At 37.7% G+C, this 14248-nt stretch overlaps 1 protein-coding gene across 1 annotated transcript in view; it reads right to left on the bottom strand.

Moving 5' to 3' along the window:
- KIAA0825 (KIAA0825 ortholog) overlaps positions 1-14248 on the bottom strand; it is a 225246-nt gene that overhangs the window by 127179 nt on the left and 83819 nt on the right. Inside the window, exons 12-13 of the mRNA XM_060761787.2 lie at positions 7913-8026; positions 1930-2069 (exon numbers count right to left, since the gene is read on the bottom strand). Coding sequence (XP_060617770.2) covers positions 1930-2069; positions 7913-8026 — 254 coding nt within the window. The remainder of the gene's footprint in view (positions 1-1929; positions 2070-7912; positions 8027-14248) is intronic.

Here is a 14248-nt window from a genome sequence, read left to right as displayed (position 1 = left end):
TCCTCAAAATATATTTCCAATAAAACCACATGTGTGACAGCTTGATACAAAGCCCATATTTAACTGGTTTACAGCTTTGATGTATTTAGCTTTAATTTCATGTACAATGTAAGGAGGCCTGAAGTAAGATTGCAAACAGAGATAGAGCTAGTGTAAAATAAGAAGGTTTCTCGCTGAGAGCTGGAGGTTTCTTCACTTGTCAGTCTTGGAGAGAAGGAGGAGGGAAAACTAGTATCATCTCGAAGCTTCTAGGAAGCCGACCCTGCTTTGAAATCTGTGAGAGATTCCCTTTGTGCCAGTCTTAATAAAGTCCCATTGGGAACTAAGAGAAAAATGTGACCTCTAACAGGACAGAAATGGGGGCAAAGTGCACATGAGCCTATGCTATCATTTGGTCAAAGGGACAAAACACTTTGTCTGTTTCTGATTCTGCATCCCTTTCCTTCTATTTGTCTTCAGTAAAGCTATTAACTAAGACATTCTGCTCTACATTTGCTGAATCTCAGGAGAATGGTCAGTCATAGATTAATAAATTCTGTCACTTCATCCTTGTGATAATTGAATAAGCTAGTAAATTTAATGCAGGATAATAGCAGTGTAAGAATATGATCTTCATCAGACATTTGTCAGTCTTTGTAAAAGATGACATGCATTTGAATAGGTAAATGAGTACTTTGCAACATTCAATAAGAAACATGACAGAAGTTGAGTGGTGGTGCATTTCTGAAAAATGTTAAGACCACTTAGAAATGACAGAACTAAATCACACGTGAACCTAATACAACCAAGGTGAAATTGCTTAGCAAAAATTATAGAAATACATTATTAATATAATGTCGTGCAACAGAAGAGTAACATTATTGTTGGTAACCTTATAATAAATATGTTATAATAAAATGTTATTTAGATGAATTTAGACCTCACTACCTCTGAAGATGCTTGCCATAGATGCAGGCGAAACGTCAGGAGAGAATGCCTCTAGAACATGGCCGTATAGCCCGAAAAAACCTACAACAATTCCGGCCATGAAAGCCTTCGACAATACAATAAATTGTATAATTCCTATTTAACATATGAAAGATTTTAAAACATTTTTCTCATATTCACATTACTTCCTTAATATCTCTTTAGTATCTCTTCTCTTACAAGACTAAATCAGTCAGAAGACACACACTAATTTCAGTACTACCAACAGGAAAAAAGCTTTATGTGTGTGTGTGTGTGTGTGTATACACACAGACATCCACAATCTAAGACACATCCCAGCTTTAGAGATGTTTAAAAAACTTTTAGCCATTCTGTATCATGCTGTAATCTACTTGGCCATATACTACAGTAGCCCTTTGAGGCAGAGTAGTGACTTAAATTATGACTTGGCAAAAGACTACAAATGAAGATGAAGCAGTAAATCACAATGGTTACAAATTGCGGTTTGCAAACCAACTGCAAACTACCCCAAGATATCTGGTTTGACAGAATATCTCAAAACTATTTGTAAACTGATACTGGTTTCAGACATGGTTTGGAATTAGATCTGAATGCATACCTGTATAATTTCTTATCAAGTAAGAAATACATTTCTTTTGAAGACTCTCGAGTCAAATTAAGATTTCATTTCAATATCATTAATATCTTTTAAAAAACATATTGTGCTGGTCTATCAGAAAACCAACAGGCAAGCAATATCTTTATTCAGACCAACAAAGAGTTGCAACAAAGAGTTGCCACAGAAGACTTCATCAGGCTAAGTATTTTACCAATACATTACCCAGAATCAAAATGAACATATTAACACTCAAAACTGGAGTGAAATTTCAATACAGTATGCATTCTAAAGTTAGTTGTGCAATATGATTTCTGCAGTGAAAATGGAGGAAGGCTGAATAATGCACTTGTGTTTCTACAGCTACAGATAGTATCAATACTTACTGGAACTTCTCAGTAAAATTTTCAGCAAGAGACAATCACGATGTAGCAATGTTTCCAAAAGCAGGTTCCAATTACAATATGGTTGGGATAAGAGCAGTTTCAGTTGACCCTGAGCTGCCATTCCTTTAGCTGATGGAGTCCTTTCAAAATGTAAGATAAAGACAGAATAATGTACTTAATTTATCTATGAAATTAATAGCCTTAAAGTGCAGATGTAATGCTAACTCCTTTAAATGTCAGTTCCTCCCAGAGTCCTCTGAAAATGCTTTCATGGTTGCTTACTTTAAGACTGCTCAGGGAAGGAATTATGTTTAATCTCAACTAGCTAAAAGCAAATTAACATTTGGTAGACTGCCAAATTTATAACTGATACAAAGTAACCTCACTTATCTCTTTCATTGGCACTATGTACACTTGTTTCATGAGCAAAAATTATTTTTAATGCCTGAATAAATCTGAGGCATTATATTTTAGTTCAGTATTATATTTAATTGTTTAGAATGATGTTATAAAATATTTAAAATTGGATCTATGAGGTGAAGTCACACTGTAATTAAGGTAGATTTATAAAAAATACATTCAGTCTTATAAACAGATGCATGCAGAAAGAGTGACTTGGAAAGGACTATTATAGTTAAGGATCATTGGAAAATGTATTTGAAACTCGTGCTCAGTAAAAAAAACTTGTGCAAAATGGGCAAAATGTCTGAACTCTTAGATTACAAGGAAGCCAATATTATGGCAACTTTTCAACAACAGTTTATCTTTACATAAGTTCTGCAGCATTTATTATGTGGAGTAATATTCTATTGGAATATGGAGGAGCCCCTGGTGACACAGTGGGTTAAACTGGTGAGCAGCTGAACTTGCTGACTGAAAGGCTGGCGGTTCGAATCTGTGGAGTGGAGTGAGCTCCCGCTTTTAGGCCCAGCTTCTGCCAACCTAGCAGTTCGAAAAAAATGCAAATGTGAGTAGATCAATAGGTACCACCATGTAGTCATGCTGGCCACATGACCTTAGAGGTGTCTACAGACAACGCCAGCTCTTTGGCTTAGAAATGGAGATAAGCACCTCCCCCCAGAGTCGGACACAACTAGACTCAATGTCAAAGGGAAACCTTTACCTTTGCTATTCTATTGGAAGCTTCATATCTCTGAAATTAGAAACTGTCATGAACCCTATGAAAGTTGTATAGGGTGAGCCTCAATAGATTGTCCTTTGGATTGTCCTTTGCAGAGGAGAGTGAAACAATGGGCATGAAAGGATTACCAAAAAAGAACTTTAGCCTTCTTTTAGTGCTGCCATTCATTGACTGGAGAGAAACTGCTACGTAAGCCTGAACAAGTATTAGTGATCACAGAGTTTATTGCTCCATGCTGAGACACAAAACATCTATACTACACACCTGCAAGATAGCAATACACACTGATTGCAAAGGCCACCTGTTAGACAGCCCATTCCTTTACTCCAATTCCCACTATATAAATAAAACTTTGCATTTGTCTGTTCACTCGGATATTCCGGAAATGAGTAGCAACATTTAGCACTGTATAGTTTAGAGGCAACATCTCATTTTCTAAATCTGAGAAAACCGTGGCCTTTGAAGAGTTAGATCTTTAGGAATTATTTTTAAAGTAGTAGAATACTGGGTTAGAGAAGAAGCTCAGTTATCGTTGACCAGATGGAATGTTATTGCCTTTTAAAATTCACCAGTTCTTGGCTCTTAAAGCATCATGCAAATTGAAATGTACAGTGATATGATTCACTCAGAGGGAAAATTGAGTACTACAGATATTCCCTGCAGCCACTATGCTAACACTGGTAAATGTACTGAAAAGTTTTATATTGTACATATGGAGAAGCATATGTTCTCTCATCCTCCAAGCTCATGTAGCTGTGAACACAAGGCTAGCCACATGAAGAGGCAAAAGGTGAACTATATATAAAACACGGCAAATGTAAATGCTCAGTTCTGCAATAAGAAACAAGCAACTGTTCCCATCCACCCCCACAAAACTATCGCAACTAGAGCCCAGTTCATAGCACACCATAAGCAGCACAGTAGCTACTAGTAATCTCTCTTTCTTCACATACTTCACAGCAAGGTAATTCTATACCGTATCACGGAGCTACATGGAGAGGCAGAGAGAAATTACCATCAACAATGGTATAGCTATTGCCAGGACTCTAGCTCTTTTTATACACACATGAGACACAAGAACTTAGTCACTAAATGGACATAAATACACTTGGAAGCCAGTTATTATTTAAACAAAATATAGAATGAAAAGGAAAAAAATATGAACAGCATTTTGAATGACCATAAAGATTAGCACATATATCATATTATACATGTTCAGGAACTAGAATCCACACCATAATTTCAACTATATTAATTCTATGAATACAGAACAAGGAGGGAACAATTTATATCACTGGTGACCATGACGACTGTTAGTCACAATATACATAGAAACAACATATACCGGAATCTTTGTAAGGCATGTCTACGGATGAAAACTAATCTTACCACCAATCAGAGAAGTCCTTATGTGAGACTAACTAGAAACATTTCATGTAAGAGCCAGGGCTGTGAAGTCAATATGCCACACCTTTAACTCTGACTACAACTCCCAAATTTTTGTCCTTATTGAAAGTGATTCCAGCTCCTTCAGAAGTGGCAAATGTACTGTACCATGGAGCTACATGGCGAGGCAGAGAGAAAGTACCATCAACAATGGTATAGCTTTCCCCTGATATTAAGTCTAGTTATGTCTGACTCTGGTGTGCGTGTGTGTGTGTGTGTGTATGCTCATTTCCAAGTCAAAGAGCCGGCGTTGTCCATAGACACCTCCAAGGTCATGTGGCCAGCAGGACCGTTCCTTCCCGCCAAGGCGGTACCTATTGATTTACTCACATTTGAATGTTTTTGAACGGCTAGGCTGGCAGAAGCTGGGGCTAATTAGTAACAGCAAATTTACTATGGTAAAATGATGAGTAGGAAATGTCACAGCACCTTTATGACTAACTGTTTTTACTTCCACGTGGATTTTATGGATATATACCACCTTCACTGGATGCTGGATATTACTTTCCCATTCCTCCCTTTCTCCTGTTTTTGTAATATGATAGGACAAGGCACTTCACCACTACCAAGTAAAGCATCAGATTATTTAGAGTGATAATACATATAATGTATTTAGTTGAATAACATTTCCGAAAACTTTTCTAAATCCCTCTGAAAGTAAACATGCAAAACACTGTGCATATAAAACATGTCAAAACGTTTGTAAAAGAACAATACAATATACCTTAATTTTTTAAATATAAAGTTAAGATTCACAGAACAAAATACATATATTTTTATAATATTTTAAGATTGTAATTTTGAGCAAGAGTTGGAGTGAGTACCACTGATTCTGATTCCATTCCAAATTGCTTTTTATTCTCAATCCTAACCCTACAACATGAACTTTGGTGAGAGAGAGCTAATATACTTGTTAAAGTATTGACAGTAAGAGATTAAAATTGAAATAGCTTACAATGTATTTATAAATGAGTATGCTATTACAAGTGAGGGAGAGAAAGAAAATTTTACATATTGTGTAATGAATTTTATCTTTATGAGTTGGTTTTTTTTTAAAAAAAGACATTCATGTTTTCATGCATTATCCTCATGTCAAAACAGCTGTTATGCTGCCTAGTTAAGTCTAACTATATAGGTTTTGCCACACTGCTCCCTGATACTGACTGCAAGTAATTTTAGTGTTTTAAAGCCATGCTTGTTTCTGTAATTGGCTTGAAAATGAAAGCAAATTGCATTTGTTTCAGTAAATTGTATTCTCTTAAGTACCCCTGAAGAAAAGATATCACCCATAATACATTGGGTCTTATCAAAGTCTTTCAAGTACACTGTTTACTCATTTTTCTTTAAAAAAAACCTGTTTCAAGATGGTAAGAAACATAATCATGAAAGAATATCAGACTCACAAAAATTTCATACTATATAGTAGAAACTCCACATTTTTTTTCAGAAAAAGTGTGAAAAATTAGAGCACCCCTTTACAAATACCAGAAGATATCATGGGACAAGATGTTGATGAAATATATAAATGCTGTGGTGACAGGAATAGGTTGTAAAAGGGTGGGGGGAGTGTAGGAGGCCTCTTGGTACAAAGTTAGAAGAGAAATGACAGTACAAATGATAGCATATGTCTCATATGTAAATTGTCATACACTTACCGAAACAGCAAGAAAATTATGTGTTTGCTTGCTGCTAAACACTCTATGTTCTAAAAATGTCAAATATGAGCGAAGCAAATGTAAAGTTTGAGATTGGTAGAATTATGCTGCTTTTCCAACTCTTAAAGTTACTACTTTTTCAAAAACCAACCATACATTTCTCTCAACTACAAAATGAGATTGCAGTACTTGGATTGAGTTTATTATTGCTAAGAATTGTGCATTTTACGAACAAAATAATTATATATTATTTTATAATATTTTAATATTTTAAAAACATAATGATTTATTTTGTAATAAATAAAAGTACTACACAACCTTCAACACTACAGAGACCCCAGTTGCTCAATGGGTTAAACATTTGTGCCGGCAGAACTGCTGACCAAAAGGTCGGCGGTTCATCGAATCATATAATCATAGAATCAAAGAGTTGGAAGAGACCTCAAGGGCCATCCAGTCCAACCCCCTGCCAAGAAGCAGGAATATTACATTCAAATCACCCCTGACAGATGGCCATCCAGCCTCTGCTTAAAAGCTTCCAAAGAAGGAGCCTTCACCACACTCTGGGGCAGAGAGTTCCACTGCTGAATGGCTCTCACAGTCAGGAAGTTCTTCCTAATGTTCAGATGGAATCTCCTCTCTTGTAGTTTGAAGCCATTGTTCCGCGTCCTTGTCAACAAGCTTGCTCCCTCCTCCCTGTGGCTTCCTCTCACATATTTATACATGGCTATCATATCCCCTCTCAGCCTTCTCTTCTTCAGGCTAAACATGCCCAGCTCCTTAAGCCGCTCCTCATAGGGCTTGTTCTCCAGACCCTTGATCATTTTAGTCACCCTCCTCTGGATACATTCCAGCTTGTCAATATCTCTCTTGAATTGTGGTGCCCAGAATTGGACACAATATTCCAGGTGTGGTCTAGCCAAAGCAGAATAGAGGGGTAGCATTACTTCCCTAGATCTAGACACTATGCTCCTATTGATGCAGGCCAGAATCCCATTGGCTTTTTTTGCCGCCACATCACATTGTTGGCTCATGTTTAACTTGTTGTCTACGAGGACTCCAAGATCTTTTTCACACGTACTGCTCTCGAGCCAGGCGTCCCCCATTCTGTATCTCTGCATTTTGTTTTTCCTGCCAAAGTGGAGTATCTTGCATTTGTTACTGTCGAACTTCATTTTGTTAGTTTTGGCCCATCTCTCTAATCTGTCAAGATTGTTTTGAATCCTGCTCCTGTCCTCTGGAATATTCGAATCTGGGGAGCAGGGTGAGCGCTCGTCTGTCAGCTCCAGCTTCTCATGTGGGGACATGAGAGAAGCCTCCCATCAGATGACAAATCATCTGGACGTCCCCTGGGCGTGAGAGAATTCTGGCCAATTTTCTCACACCAGAAGTGACTTGCAGTTTCTCAAATCGCTCCTGACATGGAAAAAAAACCCACTACAAAACTACCATATTAATGTACAGACATTTTTGAAATATTTAGGAGATAATGTAAATATTACTTTATAATTGCAAGTTGATTAAAATATTGCTATCCTTCCCATTCCAATCCTAATCTCTACAACATGGCAAAACACGCATCAAGTGTGCAATGAATGACCCCACACAACGTTCTAGTGATATAATTTCTTCAAAGCAATTTAAAATGAATACTTATTATAATTATTTGTCAGAAAAGACATCAATAAGGAACATAACCACAGATTGTATTGGAATTTTTTTTATCTATACCAGAACTCACTTCAACAAAGAAGAGCAAAATTGAGTTATGCCCGATATCCAGTACAATGGTTGGTAAACGGTAGGCTCTACAAACCCTGAGGGCAAGGTATCACTGCTGTTATTTTGAAACGTCCTGAAAAATAAAAATGTTTCAGAATAATGGGTTACAATGTTTTAATGTCTGAAAACAGGTACAGAAAAAATTAACTGGATTGCATCCAAACAGCTACCATACTTATATTCATGGAAGATACATCACCTTGTGCGTGAGATCTCTAAATTCAATTTAGTCTCATTTGAGATTTCTAGTCTTATTCCACACATCATTATGAAACAATCTCCCAAACCACATGAATTGCTTGTGTGGGCTACTCAGGGTTACCGTACAAAACCAAGAAAACCTTGGTTCACAAACACAGCTGTACATGAATTTCTTCAAATACATGTACAATATAAAAACTAGATCCTGTCTATATATATACATTTAGCTTTCCAAAATCTTTAAAACAAGTTTTAAAACTAGTCATGTCAACATAGGAAGAGTGTTGTTAATCAGATCAAATGTCCATTTAGTCCATGGGCTTGGCCTCATGTTAGCCGTCCCGAGTCCCCAGTTGGGGAGATGGTGGCGGGGTATAAATAAAGTTGTTGTTGTTGTTGTTGTTGTTATTATTATTATTATTAGTCCAGCATCCCATTCCCAGTCATGGCTAAACAAATGCTTTCATGAAATAGTATTCATTGGCATAATTTGAATTTAGAGATTCCATAGAGGAAACATGATCAGCACATGATAATACACCTATCGCACCATGCATTCATCACTGGTTTGGGAAAATAAAAAATCAAAATTACATATTGTGTGTTGCTGTTTTTTCTTTCCTGGAAGTATTACTTACACCAGAAGGCGGGATAAAATAAAGTAAACAATAAAATAAAATATATAATTTAATTGAGCAATTCCAATTTCAACGAAGAAAAGCTTTTCACCTGTCTGCTCTCTCCATATTATGCATTGGTCTCCTAAGGAAAGTGTCAATTTCAAGATCGTTTTTGGTGTCCTTCTGCTTAGCTATTGGGAGATCACATCACCATAAAGACAAATAATAATAATTTTATACTTCACATACATTACTTTCTCTTCTGCCTCTCATTTTACATTTTGATGCTCCTTTTTCTAGTCTGATATTATTCATTTTGGGATTTTTCACATTCCACTTGTGTTCCTCCCCTCCACCCCACTGCATTTTACTTTAAATCATAAATAACTTTACTTTAGGTCCACTGCACTGTAGAGGAAATATCCTGGATTGCTAGACATGCCATCCAAATCTTGGCAAATATATTTGGAGCTGTCATCAAGCCAAAAAATATGTATTAGATATTTCTTTTATCTACATTCTTTCTTTCTCCTTCAACAGGACACAAAGTACTGTATTTTATATATCTATAAATGTGGTTGAAGTGCAGCTATCTGCTTTGATTAAAGTTGTATCGGGACAGTCAGAAAGGGATTCAGATAGGTCTACAGAGGTTTCAGAGCCATGGCACTTAATACTTTACTTTCTTTAATTGTGTCTATCTTTAACCATTTCATTGCCATAGAATTGTCCATATATCTATTTTCCTCTACGATAACTATAGTTATTGATTGTGGGTGGATGGTTTTGGAGGGTCTTTTTATCACAGACTCCGCCCCCATTTCAGGTTGAATCCCATAGGGAGGAGGGAGCAGGCTTGTTTACTGCTGCCCTGGAGACTAGGACTGCGGAACAATGGCTTCAAACTACAAGAAAGGAGATTCCATCTGAACATTAAGAAGAACTTCCTGACTGTGAGAGCCGTTCAGCAGTGGAACTCTCTGCCCCGGACTGTGGTGGAGGCTCCTTCTTTGGAAGGTTTTAAACAGAGGCTGGATGGCCATCTGTCGGGGGTGCTTTGAATACAATTTTCCTGCTTCTTGGCAGGGGGTTGGACTGGATGGCCCAAGAGGTCTCTTCCAACTCTATGATTCTCTGATTTATGATTCTATGATTTATGATTCTACTAGCAGTCCCCTGCCATGTGTTGCTGTGGCCCAGTCTGGTGATTTGGAAAATAAATTAGAAAGTATTGGTTTCTAATATAAGTAATTTCTTTATGCTTGTGGGTAAACAGTATTTCTTGCTGTTTCTTTGTCAATGTTGATGTGGAGATTGTCTGGTTTGCCTACTCTGGAGCAAATCAATGTGTGTGTGAATCATATCTATCTATCTATCTATCTATCTATATCTATGGCTGGATGGCTCTTTGTCAGGAAGGCTTTGATTAAGTTTTCTTGCCCTGGTGAAGGGAGTTGGACTGAATGGCCTTAAGTATTTTCTGTTGGTCATGGAGGTTCTGTGTGGGAAATTTGTCCTAATTCTATCATTGGTGGTGTTCAGAATGCTCTTTGATTGTAGGTGAACTATAAATCGCAGTAACTACAACTCCCAAATGTCACTGTCTATTTCCCCCAAACTCCATCTGTGTTCATATTTGGGCATATGAAATATTCGTGCCAAGTTTGGTCCAGATCCATCATTGTTTGAGTCCACAGTGTACTCTGGATGTAGGTGAACTACAACTCCCAAACTCAAGGTCAATGCCCACCAAACCCTTCTAGTGTTGGTCATGGGAGTCCTGTGTGCTACGTTTGGTTCAATTCCATCATTGATGGGAGTTCAGAATGCTCTTTGTTAGTAGGTGAACTATAAATCCCAGCAACTACAACTCCCAAATGACAAAATAAACCATTTTTGAGTGATGTTCACTTGTGGCAGCAGCTAAATAGAGAAATAATTATAACTTAATGAAATTAATGAAGTCTTACCTTAAAAAGGGATTCTTAATAGAGTAAAGAAGGAATTCTGGTGATGATTCTCTGGTGGAAGGGAAAACGACAGATGGCATAAAGGACAGGAGGCTGGGGACCTAATCTTGTGTCAATATTTGGATAAGCCAAGGTCAGAGCGGAGCTATATGTGGAAGCCTACAAGGGTGGGTGCCAAGAACAATTGATAATTATTAACCTAAGGAAGAAGCGAACATTTGAAGATATGGTATAACAGCGCCACCTCCTGTCTGGTTGAAGTAAATAGCAGGCAAAATGAAATATATCTTTTTAAATGGAACAAATGTATTGTCAAATGTATTGGGAAGATAATTAAGGAGAATTAATAAGGGAAATGCTTGTTTTTAGTGAGTTTAAGATACAGAAATGAAGATGTGTGGAATCATATAATATGATGTGAAGAAATATATGAAGTTATGATTCATTTTAATGGTTCAATGTAAATCAATGTAAATTGTCTGGGAACGAGGTCAGATGATGTAAGGGGAAAAGTTGTGGAAAACATGATATCTTGCCAACAAATGTTCTTGGCCACGATTCGAGGACAAACTGATCAGATTGTGTAAAGGTTAGGGCTTTTCTGCGCATGTGTAACCCTGAGAATTATGCTATAAATACTGGGTGGTTTGGATCAGTCTTTTGTACCTCACCAGCCAGATTGGAGCTGAGGTGCCCTTGCCCGGGTAAGCATTAAAATTCTGTGAACTTGCAAAGCTGTCTCTGTCTCTTCCTTCTCCTCTTTCTCCTGGAATTTCTTGGGGACCCTCGCTCCCCCGCTTCAATTGGCGCCCAACGTGGGGCTGGAGAAAAGGAAGAAGGAAAGGTAAGCTTTTGGAAGCTGGTGCTTCTCACTCAGGGGCTGGACAAGGCATGGATCAGGGGAGACGAAAAAGGGTACCCATAAGAAAAATCGCCTCCACTGGCCTGTTCCTTCGCTGGCTCCTTGACTGGGAGGGCATTGGGAATTAACAGCTGCAGTTCCAGAAAAAGGGAAAAGCTAGTTTTTTTTTAAGGTATAGGCATTTGTGGATATGCCTGAGGAAACAGGTTTGGGGGAACATTTTTTCAAAAGAGGTACTGCAGACCTCAAGAAGAAGAAACCCCCCTGAGTGTTGCATTCGCCACAGAAGGCGCACTCTTAAGTTAAGAAAAAGTGCACTTTGAAAAGGGAAAATTGTTATGTTGATCCTATGTGTTGTGTATTGTGGAATCTGGCTGTGTCTATATGCATTGTCCCTTCTAGCTGCTTTGCAACCGTATGTCTGTTTCTGTTTTTGCTTTGTCTCTTTGTTAAATGTCAGTATGTTCATAAAGAAAAGAAACTAATGGTTATAGGCTTCCGGGAAAAAGCCAAAAGAAAAGAAATGATGATGAAATGAGAAAAATAATGGGAAAAAAAAAAAGGAAAAGAGAAAAAAGAAAAATATGTGAAATATGTGTTTGTCTTTTGGGAAAAAGGGAAAATGTCTGTATACATTCTCTGGAAAACTTGAATGTGTGTGTGAGTAGAAAAAGAAAAAGAATGTGTGTAGCTGTTTGTGTTGTGAGAGAAATAATCTTCACAGGTTTCAAATAAAAGGAAAAAAAAGAGGAAAATTCAGGAAAACCTGGAACATATGATGGGGAAAGACCAAGCATGTGGGTAAGAGAAAGTCATCCAAGAAGAAAGTTAAGGTATGTTGAGAGAATGTTGAGAAAGCAAGGAAAAAGTAAGTCAGAAGAGCGAAATGGTTAATCACAGGAGAAGAACCAGAGTGTGTGATTACCATGTGGGAAATGTGGGAAAAGAGAGAATGAGAATGTAAAAGAAAGTCATACAGTAGTGATGAAATGTTAGTACAGAAGTAAAGAGGGATTAAAGATAATGAAAGAAAATTGTTGAGATGTGTGAGAAGTGAATGATTAGACTCCCCTTTGAGAAGAGAATTGCAGTAAAGAGTAAATGAGTGTATGTATGGAATCAGTTTTGGGATGAATAAGATTGGTGTGTGAGGGTGTGTGATTGTTTGCAAATGCCGGGTGAGATTGAAAAGGGAAAAATCATGTGATGAGAGTATTTAAGATGGCCACTTAAATGCCCTCACGGGGAGAGAAGAATTGGGAAAATCTTTTGGGAAAAAAAATTGATATTAGTTGTGAAACTGTCTGAGAGAGAAAGTAGTGGCAATTCGAGATGCATTTAAGTTTAGAAGATTTTGTGGGGAGAGCTGTGATAAAGTGAATGTTATGGGGTTGCCTTGCTAAAATACTGAGATGCTTTTTAAGGTTCAAAATGTTTAGAAATTGAATTGGCAAAGGAAGATAAACTGTTGCAATATGAGGTGGAAGTGAGGAGGATTAAGCATCAAGGAAAAAGTACAAAATCTTAAAAATATTAATTAATTACCTGTTACAGTATCCCCCTGTTTTACCAGAAGATTTAAAGTGGATAAAAGATCCTGGGGAGTGTGACATCTGAGACAGGAGTGAAAGGGGTCTGCTACTTGATGAATCCCCACGGGTACGAGGAAGTAAAATTGTGGATGAGCTAAGCCTGCTTGAGAGAAGACTACACAGCAGAGGACCCTGACTTACAGCAAATAAACTTAAGAATTGGATGATTGAATAAAGAACTAATTAAACCATACATAAATAAAATAAAAAGACATACATTTCAAAGACTTAAAACATAAGAATAAAGTTGCCCTGAATAGGAGAGAGACTTAGTTTTTGAAACTACAATCAAGCAAGAAGAAAGAAGAAAGAAGAAAGAAGAATAAATGGACTTTTTTGGTGACGGGGGTGTATTTGTGGGATTTCTGATTATTGTGGGGTTGATCTGGTTGGCTTACCGTTATAAGCATGTTTGATGGGGGAAAGCTTATTCGTTTTGGAATGTGGAATACTTATTACCTGATGATGTTGAGTGTAATTGTCCCAGAGCTCGTGCAGGGAGGATGGGAGCAGAACATATTCCACCAGATGATTCAGAACATAGCGAATGAGACAGAAGCTACTGACTGTTGGATTTGTAGTCATGGGCCTACTTCCCAGCGTGAGGGATGGCCACTTATGGTAGGAACATTATTAAGCCAAAAGGGATGGAGCAATTTAAGGCCTCAAAATTATGAGATGACTGAAACTTTACTTGATCCAGGACAAGCTATAATAACACATGCAGAGACTTCACCAGAGGCCCCAGCTTGCATTATTTGGGAGAAAGATGAGAGATGGACCCAAGATAGAGATAACCCTCTCCACACACACCAAATAGAACTTGGTCATTATCCCAATTGTAATCTCCTTCTCCATGTATTCAAAACAGAGGCGTCTGAAGATATTAGCCTCTTAGCCCGTTTGGAACATTCAAGAAGGGTAAAAAGATTTGATGGAGTTGTTTCACCAGAATTGGGCACGCACATTAAACAGGCCCAGGCAAAAGTAGCCAGCAGGGGTCGTGATCCACCAAAGGCTCCTAGCAAAGGGCTGCCTCAGGGCCAGGGG

The sequence above is a fragment of the Anolis sagrei genome, chromosome 2 (genome assembly GCF_037176765.1).
Source record: "Anolis sagrei isolate rAnoSag1 chromosome 2, rAnoSag1.mat, whole genome shotgun sequence".
NCBI classification, from domain to species: Eukaryota; Metazoa; Chordata; class Lepidosauria; order Squamata; family Dactyloidae; genus Anolis; species Anolis sagrei.
This window is presented reverse-complemented; position numbering and strand designations above follow the sequence as displayed.